The sequence below is a fragment of the Gobio gobio genome (genome assembly GCF_949357685.1).
Source record: "Gobio gobio genome assembly, chromosome: 13".
NCBI classification, from domain to species: domain Eukaryota; kingdom Metazoa; phylum Chordata; class Actinopteri; order Cypriniformes; family Gobionidae; genus Gobio; species Gobio gobio.
In genome coordinates this window covers 25,492,896-25,520,240 of record NC_137106.1, presented here as the reverse complement: position 1 = coordinate 25,520,240, position 27,345 = coordinate 25,492,896, and the positions used below count along the sequence as shown (strand labels likewise).

General features: G+C 40.2%; 1 protein-coding gene across 5 annotated transcripts in view; it reads left to right on the top strand.

Moving 5' to 3' along the window:
* Positions 1–27,345, top strand: part of ehbp1 (EH domain binding protein 1) — a 158,292-nt gene that overhangs the window by 115,852 nt on the left and 15,095 nt on the right. For 3 of the 5 annotated variants that reach the window (XM_079833626.1, XM_079833624.1, XM_079833628.1), the window contains 5 exons: positions 356–524; positions 7,460–7,611; positions 12,095–12,233; positions 13,804–13,904; positions 16,010–16,136. In XM_079833626.1, the coding sequence (XP_079689752.1) occupies positions 356–524; positions 7,460–7,611; positions 12,095–12,233; positions 13,804–13,904; positions 16,010–16,136 (688 nt within the window). The remainder of the gene's footprint in view (positions 1–355; positions 525–7,459; positions 7,612–12,094; positions 12,234–13,803; positions 13,905–16,009; positions 16,137–27,345) is intronic. The other 2 variants (XM_079833627.1, XM_079833625.1) reach the window with 1 other exon arrangement.

Genomic DNA, 27,345 nt, shown 5'->3' with positions numbered 1-27,345 from the left:
GTTGTGAAGTAGTTGATGCATACATTTCTGTCTCTACCGCTTATTGATATACACAAAACACTCATAAACATGTAGTCGGGGGAAAATGACACTCCAGCAAATATCTCTGGTTTATTATGGCTGGACTTATACAGAATCAATGACAAATAAACCATGCAGTGAATCTCTCTCACTCGCTCTCTCTCTCTGTGCCAGAGACCCTCCATCCTGGATAGTAAAGAAAGCTGCTATCAGTCTGATCTGATGGGAGAGAGAGGAGTGAAAATGGCATTTCTGTCAATTACTTGAGATGGCACCCGTTCAATAACCCCCCTGTCCCTCTGCCTATGTCTGTGTGTATGTGTGTGTGTGTCAGGAGCGTGATGAAGAACGGCGCAGGCAGCTGCGAGAGAGAGCCAGGCAGCTGATAGCGGAGGCTCGATCTGGAGTAAAGATGGCTGAACTGCCTCTCTATACCGACTCCACCTCTATTGCCTGTAGTGCAGCTGGGAACAACTTAAAAGGAAGGTCAAAGACAGCTGGAGGTGAGTGCAGGGGGGCTTTTATAGGCCGAACACGCACATACACTCACAATGCATAAACACACGCAGGCATGCATGCACACTTTCTCATGAGCATGCGAACGCACACGCAAATCTGCATGCGTTTACTCTGAAATACCATACGCATAAGCTCTGTTCCAAAACCTGACCTGCCTACCTAGACATGCTCCCAAATGTACATATCTTGCTTTGGCCGAACTCTAAAAGCAACTTTACATCCTTAATAATAAGGTAAACCCACAATGCATTACTTCATGGTCAGTGCATCCAAGATGTTGGACAAATTAAAAAGGGATGTAATCTAATTGATATCTATTTGCCCAATATGTGCTAGTGTGCGATGTACATTTTGATATAAAATATGAACGCAAATGGGGTCCAAAACAACAGCTTTAATTATATACACCGATAAGGCATAACATTATGACAGGTGAAGTGAATAACACTGATAATCTCTTCATCACGGCACCTGTTACTGGGTGGGATATATTAGGCAGCAAGTGAATATTTGTCCTCAAAGTTGATGTGTTAGAAGCAGGAAAAATGGGCAAGCATAAGGATTTGAGAGAGTTTGACAAGGGCCAAATTGTGATGGCCAGACGACTGGGTCAGAGCATCTCCAAAACTGCAGCTCTTGTGGAGTGTTTCCGGTCTGCAGTGGTCAGTATCAATCAAAAGTGGTCCAAGGAAGAAACAGTGGTGAACCAGTGACATGGTCAAGGGCGGCCAAGGCTCATTGATGCACGTGGGGAGCGAAGGCTGGCCCGTGTGGTCTGATCAAACAGACGAGCTACTGTAGCTCAAATTGCTCAAGAAGTTAATGCTGGTTCTGATAGAAAGGTGTCAGAATATACAGTGCATCGTAATTTGTTGCACATGATGCTGCATAGCCGCAGACCAGTCAGGGTTCCCGTGCTGACCCCTGTCCACCGCCGAAAGCATCAGAACTGGACCACGGAGCAATGGAAGAAGGTGGCCTGGTCTGAAAAATCATGTTTTCTTTTACATCACGTGGATGGCCGGGTGTGTGTGCTATGCTTACCTTGGGAACACATGGCACCAGGATGCACTATGGAAAGAAGGCAAGCCAGCGGAGGCAGTGTAATGCTTTGGTCAATGTTCTGCTGGGAAACCTTGGGTCCTGCCATCCATGTGGATGTTACATTGACACGTACCACCTACCTAAGCATTGTTGCAGACCATGTACACCCTTTCATGGAAACGGTATTTTCTGGTGGCTGTGGCCTCTTTCAGCATGATAATGTGCCCTGCCACAAAGTAAAAATGGTTTGGGAATGGTTTGAGGAGCACAACAACAAGTTAGAGGTGTTGACTTGGCCTCCAAATTCCCCAGATCTCAATCCAATTCAGCATCTGTGGGATGTGCTGAACAAACAAATCCGATTGATGGAGACCCCACCTCGCAACTTACAAAACTTAAAGGATCTGCTGCTAACATCTTGGTGCCAGATACCACAGCACACCTTCAGGGGTCTAGTGGAGTCCATGCCTCGACAATATTAGGACATATTATGACATAGGTCATAATGTTATGCCTGATCAGTGTTTTTTATATATATATATATAGGTTCATCTGATACTTTTTTTATTGTATTTTAAGCTTTATTTCAATGCATTTTTTTATTTAATGGATTTTAATTTTGGTTTTAGTTTACAATAACAATACTGGTTGCTGAGGTAACCCTTTAATAGAGCATTACATTAACTGCAGAGTAATAGGCATGCTAATGCAATGTTGGAATTCAATCCCCATGGTAATGTTTATTCTGATGAGACACTTTTTCTGTCAGTGTTTGTTATTCCTGGCTCCCATAGGCTCACTTAGTAAAAAAAGGCAGAATGCTAGTGTTTGGCTTGTGAGATTTTTAATTCGCTTATGAAGCGTCTGTGTGTGTGTGTCTCTGTCCATTAGGAGCAGGTCGTATATGTGTGTGTCCATTAGTGGCTTTCAGCCCTTAAAAACCATTTTGTTGCTCACTCCATAATGACAACCAACACGTCTGCTTTCAAGGCCCAAAGGAGCATCACATTAAGAAACACACCAGCACACCCACATAGTCTGAACTCTAATTTGAGGTGTTCACAGAGGGCTTCACTTCCATTTGTTCAGGCAGTCGCTTCACACGTAATCCTTGGAAATACATCAGGAGAACTCTGGCGACAGTCAACGGTGCCCTATGCCCCAACACGCACACATACACTCAGTCCACACGGACCAAATCATCATCACCGTCGTTATAACACACACCCATGCTGGGTAATCAGTGTCTCATTGTCCATGGAGGACTCCTATAGACCCCATCTCCTTCAGCTTGGCTTTCCTGCCGTGTCCCACGTTATCATCAGCCACCATTTCTCTTTTTATTTCACATTACAGGACAATGAGATGGCACGTTATTGTAGCACTAACCATTGGGAGGACAGTGTGGAAACAGTGGGGCAGTAGCATGGCGGGTAGCTGCGGTGTGTTATTAAATGTGTTTACGCCGAGGGGTGTTAGCGTTGTGGCTAGCTGCTGCGTATAATTAAAAGCACACGCACGTTGAGTGAGAGGGGTGTTAGCGGCGCATCAAGGTTTTGTTTAATACGCGAGGTGTTAACATAGCAGGTTAGCCGCTGTGTCTAATTCTGTGCCGGCTCGTGTCCGTGTGTACCATTTCACAGCTCAAGGGGAGACACAATATTCCTCTCCTTTTATCTCTTTCATCTCTCTCTCTTTGACGCCCTCCATTTTCTCTTCATCCTCTCCCTGTCCGCCTAATAGTGTTCCCTCCTTCGCAATCACGCGTTTACCGCAGCTCGGAAACGCCACAAAACCCATCTCGCGGCCTGCGGAGATGGACAAACCCGCATATGGACAGAGCAGAGGAAAAACCAGGTCAGAGAGAGGGAGAGGAAGAAAGACCGTAAAAAAACCCCCGGTTTATTTGGCCTTTCGGGCTGTTGAACTCTGCTAATTGTAGAACTCATTAAAAATCAGGTTGGAGGGAAATGCTATAGGCTTGATGCACAAGGCCTATCGTGCAGAACGCATAATCCCACCAACACACACATACACATACACACACACACACTTACAAATACTTGGCTGTAATTCTGAGAGAGCTCAAGCTGAGTAGAGCAAAACATTCACCAACAAAACTTTCACCAACTTCAGAAGCATGTATTCTGTTAATTAGCTTAGCACTGCCCCGTGTGTGTGTGTCGCCATATCATGGAAAGTAAATTTAAAAAGCATGAGAGATGGGAAAAAAAGGAATACGCTGTCAATTTTTTCTCTCTCTTTTTCTGTGATCGTCTGAGCTTTTTCTAGAGATGTCATGTGACATCTTCCTACAGGGCTGCACGATTAATCGGAATAAAACCAAAATCGTGATGGCTTTGTGCGATAATCCAATTACAAAGGCCACAATTGAATTAAACAAATATATGTGCTGATTGGTTCAAAGTGAAGCGCAGCACTGCAGCACTATGCGCAAGCATCTCTTGATCCAGTGTTTTCAGTGTCTCAGAGTGGTTTACATTTAATTCTGCTTGAGTTTGGGTTGCTTATGTGCATTTGGGAAGATGACAAACTTCCCAAACTTGTAATGAAAAGTGCTTATTAAACCAGCCTTAAAGCCTTACCAATCTCTTTGCGGTTTTCCACCAAAATAAAAGCTTTATAGTTTACAGTTTGAAAATGAAGAAATTAAGACAGCCATAAATGTTGAAAATAGTGTTGTAATTTTAGTTGTTCTGTACAATTAAATAATTACATAATTTTTGTAATACTCTTTTTTTTTATTACATTGAAATATTACAATAAGTAGTATTTCTAATTGTAATAGTAATATTTAGTAATAATAGCAATAATTACATTAATGGTATATAATCGACCAAATTTTGCAGCCATACAAACAAGCACGGGAAACCTGGAACTTTTTAAAAACACATTTTAAATGACATCCACAATTTTTATCAGAAAAATTGCAGTTTGATCTTTTCCCCCCAAATCATGCTGCACTATTTTTCCTTTTTGTTTCGTCTCTTATTTAAGTTTAAACTGCCCTGTGTGTATGTGCAGCTTTGCTCTAGTTACCATATAACTGAATGAGATCGATGTGTTTGGATTGAGTGTGTATTGTCAAGGGCTCTGTGGGATTCAGATCTGTGGATGCGGAAGAGGAACTCTGGAGGAGATTTTGCCGTCAAGGCCAAATCTGCCATGCAACACACACACACACACATAAAGCTCAGCTCTCTGCCAGACACTCTCAGCCATCTGCCTGATTTCTCTCAGCTCAAACAAACGCACCCCAATCTGACAACAGCAAACTTTTTGTTAAGGAGTTACTGTTTGTGTGTCTAAATGGGTCTAAACAAATTCTTTTCTGACTCTTTACTAACATGCAAAGTTTATTTTCCCGCCTGGAAAACCGAACTAACACTCAATGCTTCACTAACCTTCTCTGTCTCTTTCCTCTTCTCTTTTTTTTTTGGCCGTCCCGGTTTGTTTGTTTGCTCTCAGACGTGGTGGATGGGGTGAGTGTGGAGGGTGTGGATGAGGAGGGCAGGAGTGATAATGAGGCGGCGGCGTCTCATGCTGATGATGTCACGCATACTAACCCTGAGGAGGAGCTGTCTTCATGTCTAATGGAGGATGATTTTACTAACTCTGCCAGTGACCTGGCCTCTCTGGGTAACCCAACACTGCATGACCTCTGCTTGTGCGTGTGTTTGAACGTGTGTGCACGGTAACGCTACACACCCGTGCTTGTGTGTTGTGATTTATCTGTGTGCACCTACTATTCTGTTTATTTTCAACTTTAGGGTTTTTTTTAACCTTTGACCTTTTATCCTGCCATAATGACATTTTTTTTATATGGCTGCATGATGAATCAAAATCAAACTGAAATCATGGTATTATTATTATATTATTATATCATATTGATATATAATAACAAAATATTTGGTCCAAATTGTGCAGCCCCAGAAACAAGCACAGCAAACCAGTTCTTTCTAATTATCAGAAAAATCTCATACCCCCCAAAAAAAATTGTGTAGCCGTAAAATTGAATATTTCTTCTGTTTCCAATGCCATTACTTCATATTTTAAGCATCTTTTAGAATTAATTTATCTTTTAATTCAAAATAACTTTAAGAAAAAATAAGCTCATCTGTTTCAGACACAGAAGGGTTGTTTGTTTAAATAAGTGTTTATAACAGTTAATATTGTTGTCGCTTTTATTTTTGTGCTCTTAATTTAATTAAAAGCTATTTGAACATATTCCCAAGACAAACACAATTATATCTTCTAAAGAGATGAAAAGTTATAAATATTTTTTATCCTTGAGTTATGACAGAAATTAAAGCATGTCATTATCATGATGCACACTTTTAGTAAGTTGGGGTTGTGACTCTTGTGTTTGAGCCATTCTGTTGGTCACTACACACACACATACAAATAACTCCTGTGGTGTTTTTTGGGGGAGAGAGAGGGATGCTGGGAGACGAGGAGAACAGGACCCACATGAAAAGCTTCCTCACCTCACTTTCATCTCCAGCCCAGATGAGAGAGAGAGAGGGGGCAAGGCTAAACCTACTAGTGAAAGGTTATTAGAGAAAGACAGACTCGGAAAAATATAAAGATGGGTATAAAATAAGGCACCATGTGAAAGACAAGTCTGCATGGGAAGGAAGAAAATTAGTGGTCATTGTTCATTTAAAGAAGAAGAGGAGATATTGTGAGTTGAGTTTCTTTCAGTAAATCACAGGATCAAGCACTGTTCCCTCTAAGCCGTGCACATGTGTGGCAAAAATGGAAAAAATAAATACTTTGGCAGAAGTCAGACTCAAAAATAGATGGGGGGGAAAGCCAGAGCTTTCTTGAATTTGAGCTAAATGAATGGACAGCGTTTCAACTGGAGTTTATCCGAGTGTCCATTGAATTAGAGCTAAATGAATGGGTAGCGTTTCAGTGGAGTCTATCCGAGTGTCCATTGATTTTTTTTATTTTATTTTTTTCAGTATGCAGCTGAAGCTGTGAGAAATCTTGTGTGGAAATACACAGCACTGATTGATTCCCGAGAGGATTAATTCACAAACAGGACAGTACAAAGTTCATTGTGGCATATACAGAGGCTCGCAAAAGTCATGCATTATTGTTTTGTCTTGTTTTGTGATCTCAACAAAGCAAGTTAGAGTTTTGAAAAATAACAACAATGTATGGCCTCTAGATAACATGATTAATAATGTTTAAATGTGTTCATAATTTTATAAAATAAAATCATAATTAAATAAAAAATAATAATTTCAGATTTTTTAAACTATATTATTATTTTTAAATAATATACATTATAATAACAACAATATTTATAATTAAAACAGTTATATATAATTAACATACACTGCCTTTCAATAGTTTGGGGTTAGTAAAAAATATATTTATACTTTTTAGGGACACATCATATTGACCAAAATTGACAAAGTCAATCTGTAACAATTACTGTATTTTTCATCAAATAAATACAGGTTTACTGAGCATAACAGACTTCTTTCAAAAACTTACAAAAATCTTACTGATCCCAAACTTTTGAATTGTGTACATTTATATATTTCTGTAAAATCTAACCAACAGAAATGGGTTTTGCTCATGGAGCTAAAATTCAAGGGTGCATTGGGAAAAACAAACTTATCAAAAAAATATTTTAATTCACAACGTGTGAATCAAGGGAGACATTCCAGGTGTGTCACAGCATCTCACTATCTCTCCAGCAAAGTCTGTGTATATGTGAGTGTGTATGAGGTTGAGAGGGCCAGTTTGCTTAAGGGCAAACATTGTCATGTCCTCTGCTTATCTGTGTGTTGGAGACGAGTGGCCTACTGCATATAACAGTTCCTCTCTCTCTCTTTAGGTGTTATGAACAGCAGGCATGTGGACCTGAAGCTCACGAAGCTCACAGAGATTCGGCCACAGGGTGGCAGCTCTCCTTCCTCCTCATCCTCTTCTTCGTCACTGACGGCATCCAGTACTTCACCCCTCAGCCCTGAATCGGGCGGCCTGCAGGTAACATTCACACCCCCCTGCTCTACCTATCTTTAACTGTATTTGCTAAGCAATCAACACTATTATTGCTCATACTTAGGTTTCATTGTGAACAAACTCCTAACCGGAAGTAATGAACTTTGTTGAGTAGCACATTCTGCACCGTTTCGAGAGAGTTACTTTGATTAATGTGGCTAAAAGACACTCACGACACATTAGCATTTTGATGTCTATTTTGCACCGTAAACACCACACAAATTTTCATCATAAAATGTGCCCAACTAAACATTCTCAAAGGGAGCTTATTTATTGTATTTTTATTGTAGTCTTGTTATGGTAGTTTAACAGATTTGCTTGGTTCTTGTTCTTTATGTGTGTGTGTAGGGTGAAAGACCAAGACAGGTTGATTTTCTTTGATTCTGTCTCTTGTTTATTATTTGTCTGAGGAACTTCATGTGTTTATATATTAAGCCAGAACACATGAATGACATTTTACAGCCATTAATGCATATCCCACCTGACCTTTTCTAAGAGAGAAGAGAGCTTGGGGATGTATCGACAGAAGCGTGTTGCTCGCTACGTTGACATGCAATAGATTGATTTGGCTTGTTTATTAAATCCCAGCGTTCTGTGTGTAAGAACATGCATACCTGTGTACTGCTGACTGCTTGGTGTTTATACGTGTGTGTGTGTGATGACCTCCTATCTCGCTGTTGTATTCAGAGCCCCCAGGTGGTGACTGCAGGGCATGTTCAGAGATGCTGGCGACTACCTTCCCCCACCTGTTCGCCCCTTTCTGCCTCTCTCTCTTTCACTCTGCTGACAGAAGGGATTTCCTGTGAGCAGATGTTAGCAGGGTCTTTGATGCACAATGACTGCAGTGATGTGTTCGTTTGAGTCGGCAGGCCTCATTCAGTGCACTGCAGCAGGTGTGAAATAATTGGTCAAGGTTTCCCAAGGACTAGTCACAAATAGGTTAGATTCCAGAGACAGTTTTACAGACATGACTAGGATGACGCAAATTGTCACGCATAACGCAATTAATTTGGGTCACAGATATTCGGACAATCGAACAGTCTTTACCCAGTTGTGTTATTGGTAATAATTACACAATAATAGCGTAATTTATACACAATTTATTTTTATTAATAAAAATTAAGCATTAGCACTAATTGTATTTTATTGTATTTTTTTTAATTGAAAAACTGCTATGAGAAAAAACAATAATTTCTTTCTACTACACTAGCATTCAAAAGTTTGGGGTCTGCAAGATTTTTTTGTTTATGAAAAGTAGCTTATGCTCACTAAGGCTGCATTTGTTTGATCAAAAATACAGTAAACAGTGATATTGTGAAATATTATTATTATATATAAAAAAAATCTTTTTCAAAATATATTTTAAAATATTATTTATTTCTGTGATGGCAAAGCTGAATTTTCACCATCATTACTCCAGAATAAAAGTAATTAGCGTCTTTAAAATACCCCAGACTTTTGAATGGAAACTTTTATTCATGCGCACATGAACAATATTGTCAAGAATTGGTCATTCTTTCTCAGTAACAATCTTACTTAATGTAAGATGAGGCAGTCGTGGCCTAAAGGTTAGAGAGTCTGACTTTTAACCCAAAGGTTGTCCGTTCGATTCTCAATACCAGTAGAAAAATGTAGGTGGGGCAGTGAATGAACCGCACTTTCTTCCACTCTCAGTATCCATGACTGGGGTGCCGTTGAGCAAGGTACCTAACCCCCAATCTCTCCCTGGGCGCGCAACAAATGTCTGGCCACTGCTCCGGGTGTGTGTTTCCACGGTTTGTAGTGCACTGCTCCTAATGTGTGCACTAACTTGGATGGGTTAAATGCACAGGACAAATTCAGAGTATGGGTCACCATACTTGGCTGTCACGTCACTCACTTTTTAACCAATAATTTATAGAAGGCCTTTGTTATGAAATGGCTTTGAGTGGTGAGGGTCTTGTACTCTCTTTCTCTATGGACAATCCAGCACCTGCTGCAGAACTGCAGGCCTACACTACAGGCCAAAGCCCAGGGGAGGATCAGCAGGGTTACGAGCACTGCCGTTCTGAGCCTCAGTGGTTAGTGGGGTTTTAAAGAAAGAGCAGCTCACGCTCTCTCTTGTCTCTTTTGGCCTTCACCATATTCTCCATTGCAACCTTGTATGCATGAAGAAGTTTCAAATGTGTTACTCCTCCACATCTTTTCTTGCCTTTTTAAGACCTTCTCTCTTTCTAAAGGCGTGCTGTTGTACTACCGTCTCTTCACTTTAAAAAATCTGAATCAGCCGCTCCATCCCTCGAGGATTCTCCCATCCCACAACTCCTCGTGGCCACAGTAGAACGGTGCGGGACAGAACGGTTTACCCCCCAGCACACACACTGCAGTCCCCCAGTGCTCCCGGTTGTGTCTCATTAGCAATTGTCTCTATGCACTGTGAGCCTGCTGCCATGGTGGCACACGATAACCGCCTGCAATGAGCAGCAGACCGCAACATTAGTCACGCATCCCAGAAACACACACACACACCTCTGCCAAAATAATACCCACCACCACAATAATGATCGGGACGATAACAGATTAAAAAGCGCCGATCGCGATGTGGGGATAGCCCTGATATCTGCCCCAGCCAGGGGTACAGAGGGGCCGTGGGGGCAGGTGTTTCAAGGAAGGGGTTGTTAGCAAGGGTTGAAGGCCTTGGGTCCTCCGGGAAACGAGGATTCTAGCGGGGCTTTGGGTTTGAATCCTGTTTGTTTTCTTTGGACTTTAACATGAGAGTAATCAGACAGGGTTAAAGGGCTTTGTTGAGCTGTCTCTAGAGATCCAGGCTGTTGAATGTGTCATTTTAACTCGCGCCTTTGGTTTTGTGTGATGACTGCGGTACTCATTCCACTTATAAGGACGGACTTAGGGTGACATTTTTTCACCAACAGATTGCCATTGTATGAAGTTTTATGAGCCTATTATGTATTCAAAAATGTATACATACAATGACTCATATATACATTTTGTAGAGGAAGCTAGGGGTTGTTAGTTCAGGTTGTAAAATGTCATATGGTGTGACTCTTATAATATTTATGGTAATTCATGATAATTGTAAAAATCTTTTTATCTTAACTTCCCTAAAACTTTATAATAAGGTATCATTTGTTAACATTAGTTAATTCATCAAATAACAAATTAACAATGAGCAATATATTTTTACACCATTTTTTTTTAATAAATAAAAACGTTCATGTTAGAAGTGGTTAAGATGTGAACATTCACATGTTTTCGTTTTCAAGAAATATCTATTGATCCAAGCACCAAAGTGTTTCCTCACCCAGCCTATAGGAATTGCTGAACATCAAAGATGTATGTCTTCTGCTGAACACAAAAAATATATATTTTACAGAATATGGGTAACCAAACAGTTGATGGCCCCCATTGTCTTCCATAGTATGGGAAAAAATACCATGTAAGTCAAGGGTGTCCATCAACCGGTTACCGACAATTTACAATCAAACTATCATCTTTTGTGTTCAACAGAAGAAAGAAATTCATACAGGTTTCTAACAACTTGAGGGTGAGTAGTGACAGAATTTTCTTTTTTGGGTGAACTATCCCATTAAGTTGCAATCTGTCATGAGGGCTGAAGAGAAGATGCAGATTAGGGCTGTGACAGCTGATACTATCCCTTTAAACGTGTGGGATCAGTTGTATAAACAGCTATAACTGTTAATATTCACCCATACAGATGCTGAACATCTCAAAGATCAGGCTAAATTTGTTGTTCTCTAGGGAGATGCTAATTGTAGCTTTGTTTTCAGAAGTTATAATTTAAGTATAAACAGGCCAGAGGCGGTATGTGTGTCTGCTTGTGCGCGCTTGTCTTTATTAGCTGTGCGGTTTCCGTACACACACCAGTGAGCTAGCGTCTGCACTAACAATGTTTCTCCCTCCTAGTCTCAAGCAGTGGAACGTGTTCGCTAATTGCGAACTTTATTAGACGTTTCCTATTATTATTGACGTTGCAAATGTTATTCTGAACGCCGTCGTTTCGCTTTCCAGTCTGCTTGGCTTATTGGGCCCAGCACATAATAACACATTTCAATATTGAGGTGATTGGAAGCCGCAGTGAGAAGCTGCTAACACATGTTCGCTTCCAAGACAATAGTGCTTTTAATTTGCATAATCTGAATACATTTTCTGGCTCAGGTTTTGTTGAAAGTAGACTTAATTGCCTTATTTCCTTTGTGCTTGTGAGTTAATGTGGGACTCTGAGATGTACCAAATGCTGCAGAACCTTTCCTCGACCGTTCTTCAGGCACGGCGCTCCATCGTTAAACATTTCTTGGCCATGTGTGTCTAATTTGTTCTTTTCTTTAATGTCGACCGGCATCAGAAGCAACTTTTATTCAAATGACTCTGCTCTACTTTTAAGTTAACTGCTCTTTTACTCTCTTTTTTCTCTCTACACCCCTCCCTCTCTTTTTTAATGTGTTTATAGAATAATGTAGATGAATTGCATGCAGAGCGTCTCCACAGGGCTACGGAACGTCTGCGCAGTCCCGTTGTCTTCCACAAGGAGTCTGCTGTCAGGAAAACCCAGCTCAAATCATTCAGCCAATACGTAGAGACCAGGCCAGGTGAGGTCCTTTACTTTCGCTGATGACACTTCCTCCTGTGCATAAACAAATATTATGGAGGATTTTACATTGTGGAACAGTTCAGTAATCAATAAATTAATGTTTTTAATGCATAAGATGAGCATGTCGGTTACACTCAAGTTTGTTTCAGGTCTGCCAATTAGGCTTAAAGGGATAGTTCACCCATCATTTATTCACCCTCATGTTGTTCCAAACCTGTATGAGTTTCTTTCTTCTGTTGAACACAAAAGAAGATATTTTAAAGAATGTTGGTATTTAAACAGTTGACAGTAGCCATTGACTTCCATAGGAGGAAAAAAATACTATGGAAGTCAATGGCTACCGTCAACTGTCTGGTTACCAACATTCTTTAAAATATCTTCTTTTGTGTTCAACTGAAGAAAGAAACTAATGCAGGTTTGGAACAACATGAGGGTTTGTAAATAATGACACATTTTTGGGTGAACTATCCCTTTAATGTAAAAATAGTACTGATGTGTCTCTTAGAGGTCTTTTAATAATACTAATAATTTAATAACAGCTTTAAGGCCCTTTCACACCGGACGCGTAACGAAAAAAGCGAAGCGAAAAAGTGAATATTCCGCGTGCGAATAGTTTGCATCAAAACTATTCACATCAGCCGCGACACGAATTTGTGACGTTTCAGAGCTTCAACATTCCAAAACATTCATGGCGACAGCTGAGAAAACACAGACACCCCCTCATTCAGTGAAGACAAGCTTTTAATTTTCTTTAAAAGACAGAAAAGAAGGTTTTGGGTGCACCAATTCTTAAAGAACATAGAGTCTGAAGGGTAGTATGCTAATCTTGTACAGGAGCTAAAACTTTACTAGCTAGCACTTACTTTTGAATGTCTGTGGGACAATATGAGGAGCTCCTCCAGAGACCGTAGCACCACATCTGACGAGATAAACACAAACTTCAGGGAACCAATCGATGCAAAGCATCTATGTTTCCAGTTGAGTCACAATGTAAACATTTAAGTGCCACAGACGTACTGACAGAAACACATTCACGTTCTATAGTCGCGGACACAAGGTTTAGAAAAAAATCAACGCGTTTTAACTCAAAAGGTTATGTTATCGTTGTCTGTAGCCTACAGTGGGCAAACACAACTACAGCTGTAACTATAACTTCAGCTGTAATATCGTGAGAAATACCTGGCAAAGGTTGATGTTTATTGAATAGCTAGTGACATCAACTGGACATTTTGTGACCTTTGTTTCCTTGTATGTGATTGGTTGAAGCCTTTTCTGTCGCCACTAGAGTTTAAACATAGTTTTTTTCCCCGCCGCAGCACATTCGTGTTCGGTGTTGAAGCACTCATTACACAAACAGCTGATCAAAAAATAAAACCATCGCGTGTCAAAATCGCGTCCAGTGTGAAAGGACCTTTATACAGTGTTTATATATACCTAGTGATTGCAGTAATGGAGTTGTCAGATCTGTTTGATTGGGTTAGGTTCATCCGATTAAAAAAAAGTGTCTTCATATTCATTTATAGTCAGGTGAGAATCAACCAACTTTTAATATCTCTCTCTTGTTTTAGAGGTTAAAAGGCAGAGATCCGTGCCTGAAGATCTAAAGAGGGTGGGCGAGGAGAGAGGAGCTCTGACAGAGATGGAAGGACGAAAGCCAACTGAAGATGAAGTATTTAATGCATATTTAAATTCAGCACTGCTCATTCTGATGTTTTCTGTGACACCAGATCATAGTTGGACATCACACTCGTGCACAGTTACTCACATCTGTCTGAGGGGTTTTGAACACTGTCAATCTTTTTTTTCCTTAAAGCTAAAGAGACCAGCCAAATTAGACTGCTATTTCCTGATAATTGTAAGATTAGGGTGGATAAGGGAAATGGGCAAAGCAGTAGATATACCTCTTTCACTCCACCTTTTCTGGCCTTTTTCTTGGAACCCTTTCAATTTGTTCTAAATTTCCCCTCTGTTTTTGTCTCCATTTTTGGTTCCAATGTCCATCAAAAAAAGTGTTGGATTTATTTATAAGGGAATAAACATGTAGTGTGGATATATATATATATAGAAGAATACAATTATCAGTTCTTGTCACATCTTTCATTCTCTCTCTGCAGGCTGATCTAAAGAAACTCTTTTAATTATTGCAGCACCATATATAGGGCCAGAGCATAGAGAAACCTACCCTGGGAAGAGTGAGATAGAGAAACACAGAAAGAGAGAGAGGGAAGGTCAGTAGAGACCAGCTTTGCCCCTCTCTGTGTAGGGGTTAATGGGTGTTGAACTTGCCCATTACCCAGCTCAAGCTGAATTACCCAGCGAATGATGTTTGCATTAATATAATATATATGGAAATTTCAACACTTAATTATGGCAGAGAGGCGAGAGCAGGGGGAGGGGGCTGATCATGTGTAAAATTGATTTGTGGGAGAAGTATTTGATAGAGCAGCGAGGAAGAGGAAGGTAGAGTTTGATGGACAGCAGGAGGACTCAGGCAGAAAAAGTGCTGTCTTGGATGAAAAAAAAACTTTCTTCCCCATTTCCCTCTTTCCTATTATGAAATAAGGTGCATCAGCACAAAAAATATATATATATTTTTGCAGCAATCTTTAGGATGTGAATTTAAATTAGCACCCCCCTGCCCCCTTTCTTAGAATAGTTGTAAGGAGGAGAGGACAGAGGTGGGTGATAAACGAGTGAAATGAAGTGGGGTGGAAGTGCTTGTCACTATCACATACTTAGAAATAAGCGTGCCATTTAATTACTCTATTTCTCCCTAATCACGGTCTCATCCCTCACTCCAGTGTTTCCCATCTGCCAGAGGGTGCTGCAACCAGGGCCACGTGTGTAAAAGAATAGGAGCATGTTTCCAAGCGTGTACATGAGTGAATCTGAGCACACACACGTGTGCTGCGTAGATCTCTTAGATCCCTGCTGATAGGCCCTTAGGCACTGACCCACCTCTCCCATATATTTCAATTTTGTCTCTCTGCGTGTCAGTCTCTAGACTGCTGTAATACTGGATTCGCTCTGAGGTCATTTAGTGTGTTTATATTGGTGTGTAAGCGCACCCTCCTGCCCTGAGGCTTTACACATGAAGTCAAACATCAGCATTTAAAGCTGCAGTCTGTAACTGCCAAAAGCAATTATAAATTGTCAGGAATTGTAAAAGACACCTAAATAAATGAAAATAAATAAATCTTCAAACACGGTCAGAAAAAAATTATGATACAGTACCTCTAAGTTTTTAATTTATATTTTGTATATACATGCATTTAAAGCTAGTATGTAACTGTGCATTATTAAGCTATAAATAAATTAAAATAAATGAATAAATCTTTAAACCTAGTCAGAAAAAATATGATACAGTAGCTCTGAGTATTTTCTAATCATGTTCGGTATTTTTTAAACAAATCTTTTAAAATGTTAATATGATTTTAAAAATATGATTTAAATATAATTTGAATGTATTATTATTTAATGTGTAATTATTATTTTTTTAATTATTTATTATTATTATTTATTACCTCATCTTTGTAATTAACCGAATTTGGGAATGTTTTGGGAATCATTTTTACCACTTTGTGACAGCAGTACGTCATTTCTAAAGAAAGCAGAAAAAAGAACATTCATTTGCTTAATTAATTAAAGCAATATTCACCAGTCATCATTCTGACCACTGTTCCCCTGGTATTAAAAAGCTGTATAAAGCCAGGTTGTGATGCTTCATTTCTAACCTCTCATCACTCCCCCTTCCTCTCGTTTGTTCTTGCCCAGCAGAAAGCGTTCAAAGACACCAGCCAGTACGTGGTGGGAGAACTGGCGGCGCTGGAGAGCGAGCAGAGGCAGATCGACACACGGGCCTCGCGTGTGGAGAAGCGTCTGCGCTATCTCATGGACACAGGTACGCCGCCCAATTACACTGTAAACAGTTTTGGCAAATTGAGCGTTCACAAACTCTTATGGAGTTTGGGAAGTGTGAATCTTTGAAGCCGGGATGTTGGGGCGGCAGCGGGGATATGAAAAGGGGCGGTGAGGATGCAGGGAGGCTCTCTGGGCCGCCGTGATAAGAGAGCCTTCATGGAAGCTGATAACTAGTGCTGATAGCGTCCGCCAGCCAGCCACTATTGAACAGTACCGTGCAGCCATGCGCAACAGAACCCCATATCTGGCCTTCAATGATATGCTGTAGAAGAGAGAGAGAGAGAGAGAGAGAGAGAGAGAGAGAGAGAAGGAGGGAGAGAGGGGGATACGGCAGAGGGGTAAAGGGTGAAGAGGGGAGGAAGAGAAACGGGGAGGGTTGCTATTTGGGGGCTGGACTGAAAAGGAAATGTTGAAATAATGAAAGACACGTATTAATAGATACATGCACTTGCTCTCCTCCTCTCTCTCTCTCTCTCTCTCTCTCTCCCTCTCCCCCCCTCTATTGCTCTCTCTTCTCCTCACATATACACATATGAAAGGATGTGGGGCGATCTTTCAGGTGTGTATAGCAGGGAAAAAGAGCTACTGAGCCTTTGTTAAAACATAGAGCTCCGTTCTGAGCAAGAATGGAAATGGCTCCAGCACCTCAATAACCCAAATTTAAGAACAGCCTCCTGCCATCTAGATGTTGATACGAAACAATCATTTCCCACAAGGGTAGTGTCGTGAAAAAAACGAGGGTAAAGTAGACGATTTAATTTTTATGCTTCTCCATTGAGGATGTTATCATGACTATCTCAGTTTTATGTCTGCTCAACCCTGGATCCATCTCTCTCTCTCTCTCTCTCTCTCTCTCTCTCTCTCTCTCTCTCTCTCTCTCTATTTCTCTTCCCACTCACCTGGACCCTGTTGAAGTCAAAGCTGCTGTGTCCGTTTGAAGGGTTTTTTCTCACTCTGAATGATAAATGGCTTGAATGCCCTAGCAGGTGGAGAACCAAACCAGACATTTCTGCAAGATTTACACACACAGAAATAAGAGGCGCTGTTACACACCAGACCTAGTGTACGATTCTCAACTTAATGTGCTTACCTGTGTGAGCTAGTGCACGCATTTCAGCACTGCAAACGGGTGAATTCACGCCTCAGTCAGGTTCACAGACAACATGATCTTCAGTAACAGCTTCTATAGCCAAATATACACAAAACAAACAAGGTCATATGTAATGCTCAACATACACACATTAAATTGAAAATGCTGCCAAGCTGTGCTGCACTTAATTCTTTTAAGTATTATATAATTGTAATTTCATGGGGATTTAGTTAGTTTTTGCCTGAATTGATGATATTTTTCTGCATACAATTCTCCTGTTATATCACTTGAAATATGTCTGCATATATATATATATACATATATATATATATATATATATATATATATATATATATATATATATATATATATATATATATATATATATTAGGGCTGTCAAAAGATTAATCGCAATTAATCGCATTCAAAATAAAAGTTGGTGTTTAAATAATATATGTGTGTGTACTCTGTTAATTATTATTTATATATAAATACACACACATTCATGTATATATTTAAGAAATATTTGCATGTATATACATTTATATAATCTATAATATATATAAATATAAATGTTTTATATATAAAAAATAATATTTTTTTCTTAAATATATACATGCTTGTGTGTGTATTTATATATAAATAATAATTAACAGAGTACACACACATATATTATGTTAACACAAACTTTTATTTTGGATGCGATTAATCGCGATTAATCTTTTGACAGCCCTAATATATATATATATATATATATATATATATATATATATATATATATATATATATATATATATATACATATACATATACATATACATATACATACATACATACATACACATAATCACACACATACACAGACATGCATATAATACGCATGTTTATTTTACTCATATATATATACACACATATATATTATAGACATATAAAGTTATATTTATATACATATAAAAACTGTACTAAGAACTACTCGTGATCCCTGATACCCCCCTCCCCACCTAATTATACGCTCTGCCTTAGTCTGCTGGTTTTTTGCGTTTGTTTCCCAGATGAATTCACAGTAATTGGGCTGGTTAATTTATTTACTGTGTGCAGTTCACAGCACATTAAAGAATGGAGATAATTGAACACGAATTGTCAAGTGTCTTCTGATATCAGGCGTATTACAGAAGGGAATGCGTATAAAACTCTATTTCCATGCAACCATTGTTTATGGTAATTAAGTACACAGATGTATTCCTTGGTTGCCTTCCAAGCTTATGGCGACTGCCATTGTTGTCTTCTATTAATATGTAATCAGTAAATAGTTTAATTTTCTAATCTGCAGTTGGAGAATTCACTTTCTAACAGCTCTTAATTATGGCAGAGCCCTAATGATGCAGCCGCTGATGGGCTAGGAGGCCGTAAACGGAACGCAGAGCGCTCGGGGGAAGGCAGAGGCCTGCGGTGGCTCCTGCCTAATGAACTTGTTATTCCCACACCAGAGGGAGCAGTGTCCTTCACACACACACACACAGGCTTCTATGCCCATCTCACCAGCAGCTCAACCATTACCTCAGTTAGCCACATCCCCGGAATTACGTCTAAATATGTTATTGTCACCCGATTTTCTAAACATATCAATTTTGAACCTTTCGCAAAATCAAAAGTGAGAGAGGAGAGCTATTCGCGCGCTCACCATTCTGTCCGAGCACAATACCGTCCCGAATCACATTGAAATTTTTCAGCGCAGAGCATTGAAATGTGTGTAAATGTTATCTTCTCGGCTTTTGATATTCAGCAACCCTCTGAATGCATCTCCCTGACATCTGCTCAGCATGCATTTATGCACACATATGATTTTCAAATTGCTTTATAACCTGCAACAATGAATGCAATTATGAAAATAATGGCATTTAAAGGCGCTCTAAAACCCACACACCTACAGAGTTCTCGATAAGAGATTTTAAAAAAAGCAGAGGGAATGAATGAGTTTTAGGTGAGATTAACATATGTTTAAAAATTGCACTTGAGTCTGATAAGATTGACACAGGTTTTATTGCATGCTAATCCTTTCTCCTTTTCTCCGACGCGGTCACAGAAATTCATACAAGACGGATATCATCAGCTTAATGCAGTTTACAGACAAGCCATCACAGTCTGTGCCAGCAAAAACAGACATGTCAGAAGAGGCCCGTTATGTTTGTTTTATTCTCGGGGATGTGGCCGTCCTCTTCCGGGTTTCTTCGCAGATGTGCACCTTTTTATATTTTGGTCTCAAAACGTCAGTCCCTCTTTTTCCCACCCCCCACCCCCCCTCAGCTTTCCCACATTAATTCTCCCTACCCACATTCCAAGGCAGTGTTGGCCATGCAGAAATAATTGCTTGAGTGTCTGCGTTTATAGATCTCAGCTCCGCCAAGACTGAAATGGAATTGCTCGTGTGGCTAAGGCAACATGCTTGTAACCAGCCCCTTAGTTTGACTAAAGATTTAAGCTTGGCTACGTGAGTCGCATGGGGAAATGGTCTCCAAGCTCAGACAACAGCTAACAGCTAACACAGCTTTAAGTATATTATCAGGCAAGTTCTTTCAGAAACGTATTGCTAAAGAAGCTTAACATTAATTATTGTAACTTTGGGAAGATTACATCCACAGCATGCTTGTAAGCGGTGGCATAGTCCTCTTGACCTCCTATGCAAGAGCTTAAAGACACTAGAATGGCATTTCAGCTGCATTAATAGGATAACCAGTATAATCTTTCCACAGTAAGAGAAGGAAAAGTGTTTAGAGCATAATACTTGCCTCGGTTCTGGGGACGAGACGGGTTTTGTGATGTCTCGCGCAATCGGCACGCACCGTGTTCTATCGGTGTAATCGCAAACTCTTTTCTCTCCCTCTCTGCTGTTCTCTTTCTTCTGTTGTCTCTCTTTCAATTCTCTTTTTTTCCCTCTTCTCCCTCTGTCCTATTCTTTCTCCTCCATGGGATTTGCATGCTAGTTCAGTAGCTTGTCCACTCTAATTTTAAAGACCAAAGACCTCGTTTAGCCTTCCTGCTAAGCGTGCGCCGTGAGTAGCGGAAAAGTAAGCTTGGAGACAAACGCAGGAATTCGGCTCATAAGGATGGCTTTTATCGGCACGACCAAAGGCCAGCGCTGGATCAGGAGGTGACTGCCTATTCAGGTTTAGTGCTGGACTATGTGCTCGACTTCAAGAGCTGGTTAACATCAGAATGGTCCATTTTCGGCTACTGGCTTTTGCGGCCTTTGTTCTTCCCACTGGTTTTAATTCTCACCGGACCGTTACGTGCGCAGCGTAGATCGCCTTTGTGAAGTCATGTATTCTCGCTACCTAATATCAACAGGTTAGACCTTTAGCCTCAATTAATGCATGATGTAAGACATTAACTCTATTCTTTTATTAAACAAAACGAGTGTAATTTCACTTTGCATTTGTCAAGTTTATTGTAAGCAAGAAGGAAAACGCTTCACATCAGCCCTTTTTAATCTCTGAGGCCGTTTGAATGTTCGAGAGGCAAAAACAATTTAATTAGTTAAGTTGCGTTGACTTCACATTCAAACCCCCAACCAGCAACCCCTCCCTCCGAAAGCTTTTCCCAGATGTGAAGAGGGTTTTTTTTGGTCTGGTGTCAGGCTTTCAAACATTCTTTAACAGTTGGATGAAAGGGGATTTTAAGGAAGATTAGAGAAGGGGATCCTCCAGGCATTGTCTGAGAATCTTAAGATAAAACGCACGGGGTGGATAGTGTCTGCGGAGGGGGGTGTCAGGGGGAAGGGTTTGTTGGTTGCAGGAGATACGGACTGCATTTTGAGACATGTAATTTAGATTTTTATATCGGCACGGAAATTGCGACGAGTCGCCGTCATAGCGCTCTCCCTCTCCATGCCGTTTGTTTTCCTTTTCCCTCTATCCCTTTCTTTCATCCCCCCAATGTGTTTTGCGGTGGCCTTGCTGTCCTCTAAATTGTTGGTGTGAAGTTAAGTTAAACGCTGCTACATGTGGCATTGCAGGCAGGCAGTGATATGCCTGATTAACATTTTCAAAAGGGGCACAATGATGGCGCTTATTATAATCTCCCCTTTATTGAAGCATCTTGAGGCCTTTTCATCTTTCCCCCCTTTGACTGCCATTCCAGTAAGACCCAGCCAAAAGCAGCTAGTGCTGTGCCACTGCGGCTCCATACGCGCTGAAAAACAGAGAGCCACTCTCCGCAACGCCAGCCAAGACCTCAATGATCTGCTGAGCTTTTTTTTTTGTTTCGTTTTTTGTTGTGTTTTTGTGGCACTGGTGTGTGTATCTGTCTTTTTCATTTTTATTGGATTTTTGTCTCTAATGTAGAGGACGGTAGAGAGTAGACGGGAATGAGTTTGTGTGATGCAGGCCAGATTTAAACTTGCATCCCATGTGTGCAACAGCCCGCTCTTTTTTGCAAACACATGCACTATTGTCCAATTAAAATTTCTTTGACGCACGTTTAGGGGAAGAAAACTCATATTTATACACTGGCAGGTCCGACATTTGAAGTAATTAAGTAAATAATAATTGAAGTAAAGTAAGTAATTTTATTTTATTATTAAGTTCTCGAACCCATCCATGGAGTTCGGCTTTGCAAAACAGTTTAGGTGCACGGGACACTGTTTGCATAATTGATCATTATTTGGTTTACAAATTGTCTCCTGACAACATAATTGAATTTCAGTCATGCACTTAATTAATAGACCTTTTCATATGGAAACTGATTAAGACACACTTTACAATTAAGTGTAATGACGCGGGGTTGGCCTGTAATTAGGGGCATTCACGTGCTAACAGCCCTGCTATGCTAGCTCAGTTGTTGTTCATTTCCCTTTGTATGGGCCTCTCTAGGCTACACATTCCTCTAGCGTACTACCTGAACCTTATCAGCACACGACCTCTCTCCCCAGCCCACCTTTAGCATGCTAAAACACGCTAACGACACCCAAAACAGCTCATTTGAGCTAATGGAAATGACCATTTAAATGCTATTGTTCTGCTGTTAGCCGCTTAGTAGAGATGGAGAGATAGGCGAGGGAAGCTACTTTTATAGTTACTGTAGGGAGGAGACTCATTATCAATTTGTCCTTAAGCAAACCTGAGGAAAGAAAAAGAGAGAAAAAATGGGAGGGTTAGAGGGGAAGGGGGGAAGAAAACGCCAGAATTGACAATGCAGATGTGTGGAGGGCGGCTAATAGTGTTAGCACATCCATTACTCTCCTCAGCTTAATTCATTAAGCAAATTGGGCGGGAACCGTATTGGCCTAGTTGAAATACGTGCAATATGACACTGCTCAAATTTGTTCTAACACATGGCCCGGGGAGACGAGCCGACCGCTCTAATGGGGGAGGAGGGGCAAATTATGCAAAGGCACACTGCAGGAGGGAAATGACTACAACGCAGAGGGAGTAGCACCTCTGCACTCAACTAACCCATTTTCCTTCACTCCAAGCCATGTAACATTCACTCCAAGCCATGTTACATTCATTCCAAGCCATGTCATATTCACTCCAAGCCATGTCCCATTCATTCTCCTATCTGGCTGTACCTCTTGACCTTAAAGGGATAGTTCACCCAAAAATGAAAATTAATTTATTCACCCTCGTGTCATTCCAAACCTGAGACATTCTTCAAAATATCTTCTGTTATACAATGCACCATAATATTACTTAGCACAAGCTGGAACGTCTCCTATATAATGATAAAGGGGACGGTTTTTTTGACAGTCGTCTGAAAGAAACATCTAGGGGGCCAGCAGATGTGTTTCACCCTCCACAATCGTTTGCTCTGACGTTTACTTGGAAAGCGGATTAAGCAAATAAAAGCAAATAATATATTAGTAGGAAAAACATTCTGCAGGTGTTGACGGGACCTTGCTGCTTGTGCTAATTTGTCGTCTCTACAGGTAGCCATTTCAGCATCTCTCAGGGTTCGGTGTGAATCTAAATGGAGTGTTGCTCAAGCTCTGATAACCCCCCAGAATTTCACACCTCTAGTATGTAAACAGAGAGGTAGAGCAGGTCCTAAGTAGATGAGATAACAGAGATACTCCCAGATGTCTACAACCTGTCCTTAATGCACACTAATGTCTTACCAAAACCCTTGCATTTCATGTAGGTGGTGCCAGGACTGCCACTTTTGTTAATGCTAGTTTAAATATAGCTCATAGTTACTGATATGTTACTGTAACTGCAGTAAAACTACTCAAAACAAGTCCTTGTTAGCATTATTGCTCATGCTACGTAATATAATGCTTCATCATATAAATAAAAAACAATTACGTTCACATGCTGAATAGCCATTCAAGGGATAGTTCATCCAAAAATGAAAATTCTGTTATAATTTACTCAGCCTTATGTTGTTCTAAACTGGAACACAAAGAAGATATTTTGAAAAAATATATATTAAGTGTTGTTTTGGACCCTATTGACTTTCATCAGATTGACAAAAACTTTTCAAAAATATCTTCTTTTGTGTTCAGCAAAAGAAAGAAAGTCAAACAGGTTTGGAAGGACTTGAAGGTTAGTAAATTAATTTAAGGCATGTCATCTAAATGTCTTGTTTCTTTGTGTATGATGCCTATGAAATCATACATTTACTGAGAAAATACACAAGAAGTTGTCAATTTGTGTCAATTTTAGCAGTTAATTCAGCTGCAGTTAACTCAACACCGATGGTTTTGGTCCAAGAGCAAAGGATGGGGGCAGGAATCCAAGCAGCCCTTTTCCATTTGGCTCTGTGGAGATTTTGAGAAGCTTCATGCAATCACAGATACATATGTATGTGCTCACTGCTCCCTCCTGGAAGGTACCTTTTTACATGTACATGTCTACTGGGGTCCCCCCACCCTTGCAAACAGGCCTCCCCTCTGTCAGCTAATCAGTACCTCAGCTAGATGCATTGTGACCCTATGCAAATCTATTTACATTGGAATAGGGGAATCAGGGGATCCTAAACTCAGGCATCGAAGTTGAAGAAAGAATACCCAAGGCCAACAAATAAATGAAAGTTTGCTCAAATCCGTGAGATAATGGGGTCTGTGTTCAGACTTACCACAGTGGAGAGATAAACACAGGGATTACTTGGGGGTTTTGCATCAGTTGCTTTCTGCTGGGTGGCCTTACTTGTCAAAAAGGGAGAAAAGGGGAGAGAGAAAGAGAGGGAGAGAGAGAGAAAAAAAAAGAGAATAGGAAAAAAAAAACGTTTAACGCAAGGACATTCACATGGCACATTGAGAAAAGAAGTACCGCTAATTCCATCAAAGCCAGAGAAATCAGCCATTAATTTATGCTGCTCTCTCCCTCCCCCTGTAGCTATTGTTGCTTTGATTGTTGATCATTTCGGTAACATCTGGTCCTGGGTTTTTTTTTTTGGAGGCCAGTTAGTGTCAAGCAGATGACCCCCTTCAACATGGCCAAAAAATCACTCCGGTGTCTCATGCTGTCGCTGTCGTCCTGTTGGTAGGAACAGAAAATGCAGGGTTTGTGAATATCTCAGGCAAAAAAAATTCAAATATTTTAACCAATGACAAGCAAGCAATTATAGGTGACAACTGAACACTTATGCACATTTTATCCAAAGTAACTTACATATTCTCATTTATACATTTGACCAGCCCTTAAAAATGTAACCCATGACCTTGGTGTTGCTTAGTGCCATGTGGTACTTTTTAAGCTACAGTCAGGAACTCTTAAATAAATATTGTTTTATAAGAACAATATTAGTCGTTCATGTCTATGAGTGATTAGGTTTGCAGTCAGACCTTCCCAAGTCAATTAATATGAAGGCATAACAATTGACAACAAAAGACCATTCTATAAAATTAAAAGCTGGAGTATTTAGAACCAAGCGTTTCCTCCTCAGATCTTGATAAGTGCTGTGGGTGCGCAGGAGTGGGCGATTCCTGTTAATATATATTTGGAAAGATGGAAAGATTTGGTATTTGAATCGAGGGCTTTGCGGAGGAGCAGATTATGACTTCCATGGTGACTCCTTCCAGCTTTGGGGAAATGAGCTGTTGACATTCTTCAGGGTCATCATCCAAGATAGCAGGCCAACCAGCAGGATTTACCCGATAAACCCATCCAACTAGACCTTTATCCATTTCACTACGACTGGGGAAGGCAGGGGTGAGACGGGTTAGAACTGATGTTTTTCTCTTTCCATCAAAACGTGAGCCATTTAGTCAGCCAGTATGGAGACTACCATCATGAATAAACCCTTGGGCTAAAATATTTTTCCTAATAAACATTTTTTTTAATTGAACGCTTATAAATTATAACTAGAGTCTAACGTTTTCTTCATACCTATTGCAGGTTTGTACTAAAGTATGATTTTCAGAGAACATTATTGGTCTGTGGGGTATTTCCTTTCAAACTATTCGAGTAGATTGAACAGCCAAGAGTGGATTCAGTACGAGTATGATGGAGTCTTTGAAGGAGAATCATTTACACCCCTGTCATCTCGCAAAGAACATCATCTTTGCCCACAAAGCCTATGTCTGACAATGTTTGAGTCCTCTCCACCTTGGTCAAAATAATTTTTTCCCATAATTCCCTTGTGTAACCTGGGGCTAGTGTTGCTCCCCGCTGTGAGGTAGACCCAGAGGAAAGACAAAAGCACAATGAAACAGGGAGCTTACCACCAACCGCTCTCACTGGAGCTCTGGAGTAGGGCCCACTATACACCGCTGCCTCTCCAGTTCTGTCCCAATGCTAATGAGCCGGCTCTGATCTTTCCTCTGCTTCCCGTGTTTTCAACATCTTCAAGGACCACATGGCGCTAGCAAAATAAAGACAACCAAATGAGAATTTTTAACGCTTTTTGTGTCAGCGACTCAGCGCCTTTCAGCCGGCTCACTCATTTAATATTCCCCCCGAGAAAGAAAGGACAGAGGAAAGAAGAAAAGAAAAAAGGTAAAATGTGCAACAAGGAGTTGGAGGTGCTGGAGGGAAAGGGGGGAGGTGTCACTTGCATTCCTCCTCCGTGTTATTGCGGAGAATCGAACTAAATCGCGAAGCAGAAATGACGTGACCTTAGTGTTCTCGTTTCACGCGTTTGGGTTCAAACAAGACAGCCAAAATTTCACACCAGTGTCGACGCCGAGTTTCATGATATCAATAACGGCTCCCGAACGAGAGGGGACAGATAAAGGGTGAAAGAGGGCCCGGGTCTGACGGAGTCTCCTGCCGGCTGTTCACACACTCCTTTTTAATAGCTGCGTTCTCTATACAGAGGCACAGGGCAGTGCCTCGCATTAGCGCTGGAGACCACTAGTTAATAGGATGATGTCTTTTAGCTTTTGTTATGAGATTATTAACCGGGATAGGTTTCTGCTCTCATCCGAGTCGCTGCTCTGAGGGCCTGTTGAGCACAAGTGGTAAAATACAGCGTCCCCGCATTGTGCCGTGCTTGTATGGTAAAAGGCTTTTAATGAAACACCTTTTCGGAGGCTTCACCAGGTGATCTTTTTTTTACCGCTCTCGTCTGCCACTCACCCAGCTTTAATTACCTGAAGTACTCAGCTTTTTCCAAAGGCCCTTGATTCTGCCCCTGTGTTCAGTGCTCCCAAAAGCAGGTTTAAAGTGGATGATAGAGTGAAATGATAGTATTTATCAAAATAAGAAAGAAAGGAGAGGACCTCTGGCTCCAGTGTCTCGCCCTACAGGTCATAGTATATCCTATTTTTTGTTTTTGTTTTGTTTGCTTACGCTTATATATATATATATATATATATATGTGTGTGTGTGTGTGTGTGTGTGTGTGTGTGTGTGTGTGTCTATATATATATATATATATATATATATATATAATATATATAATATAATATATATATAATATATATATGTGTGTGTATGTATATATATGTATATATATATATATATATATATATATATATATATATATATATATATATATATATATATATATGTATATATATATATGTGTGTGTGTGTATATACACATGCATACATACATACATACATGCATGCATACATACTTACAGGTACACAAGACACACTGTGTGTAAAATATATATATATATATGTATGTGTATATATATATATATATATATATATAT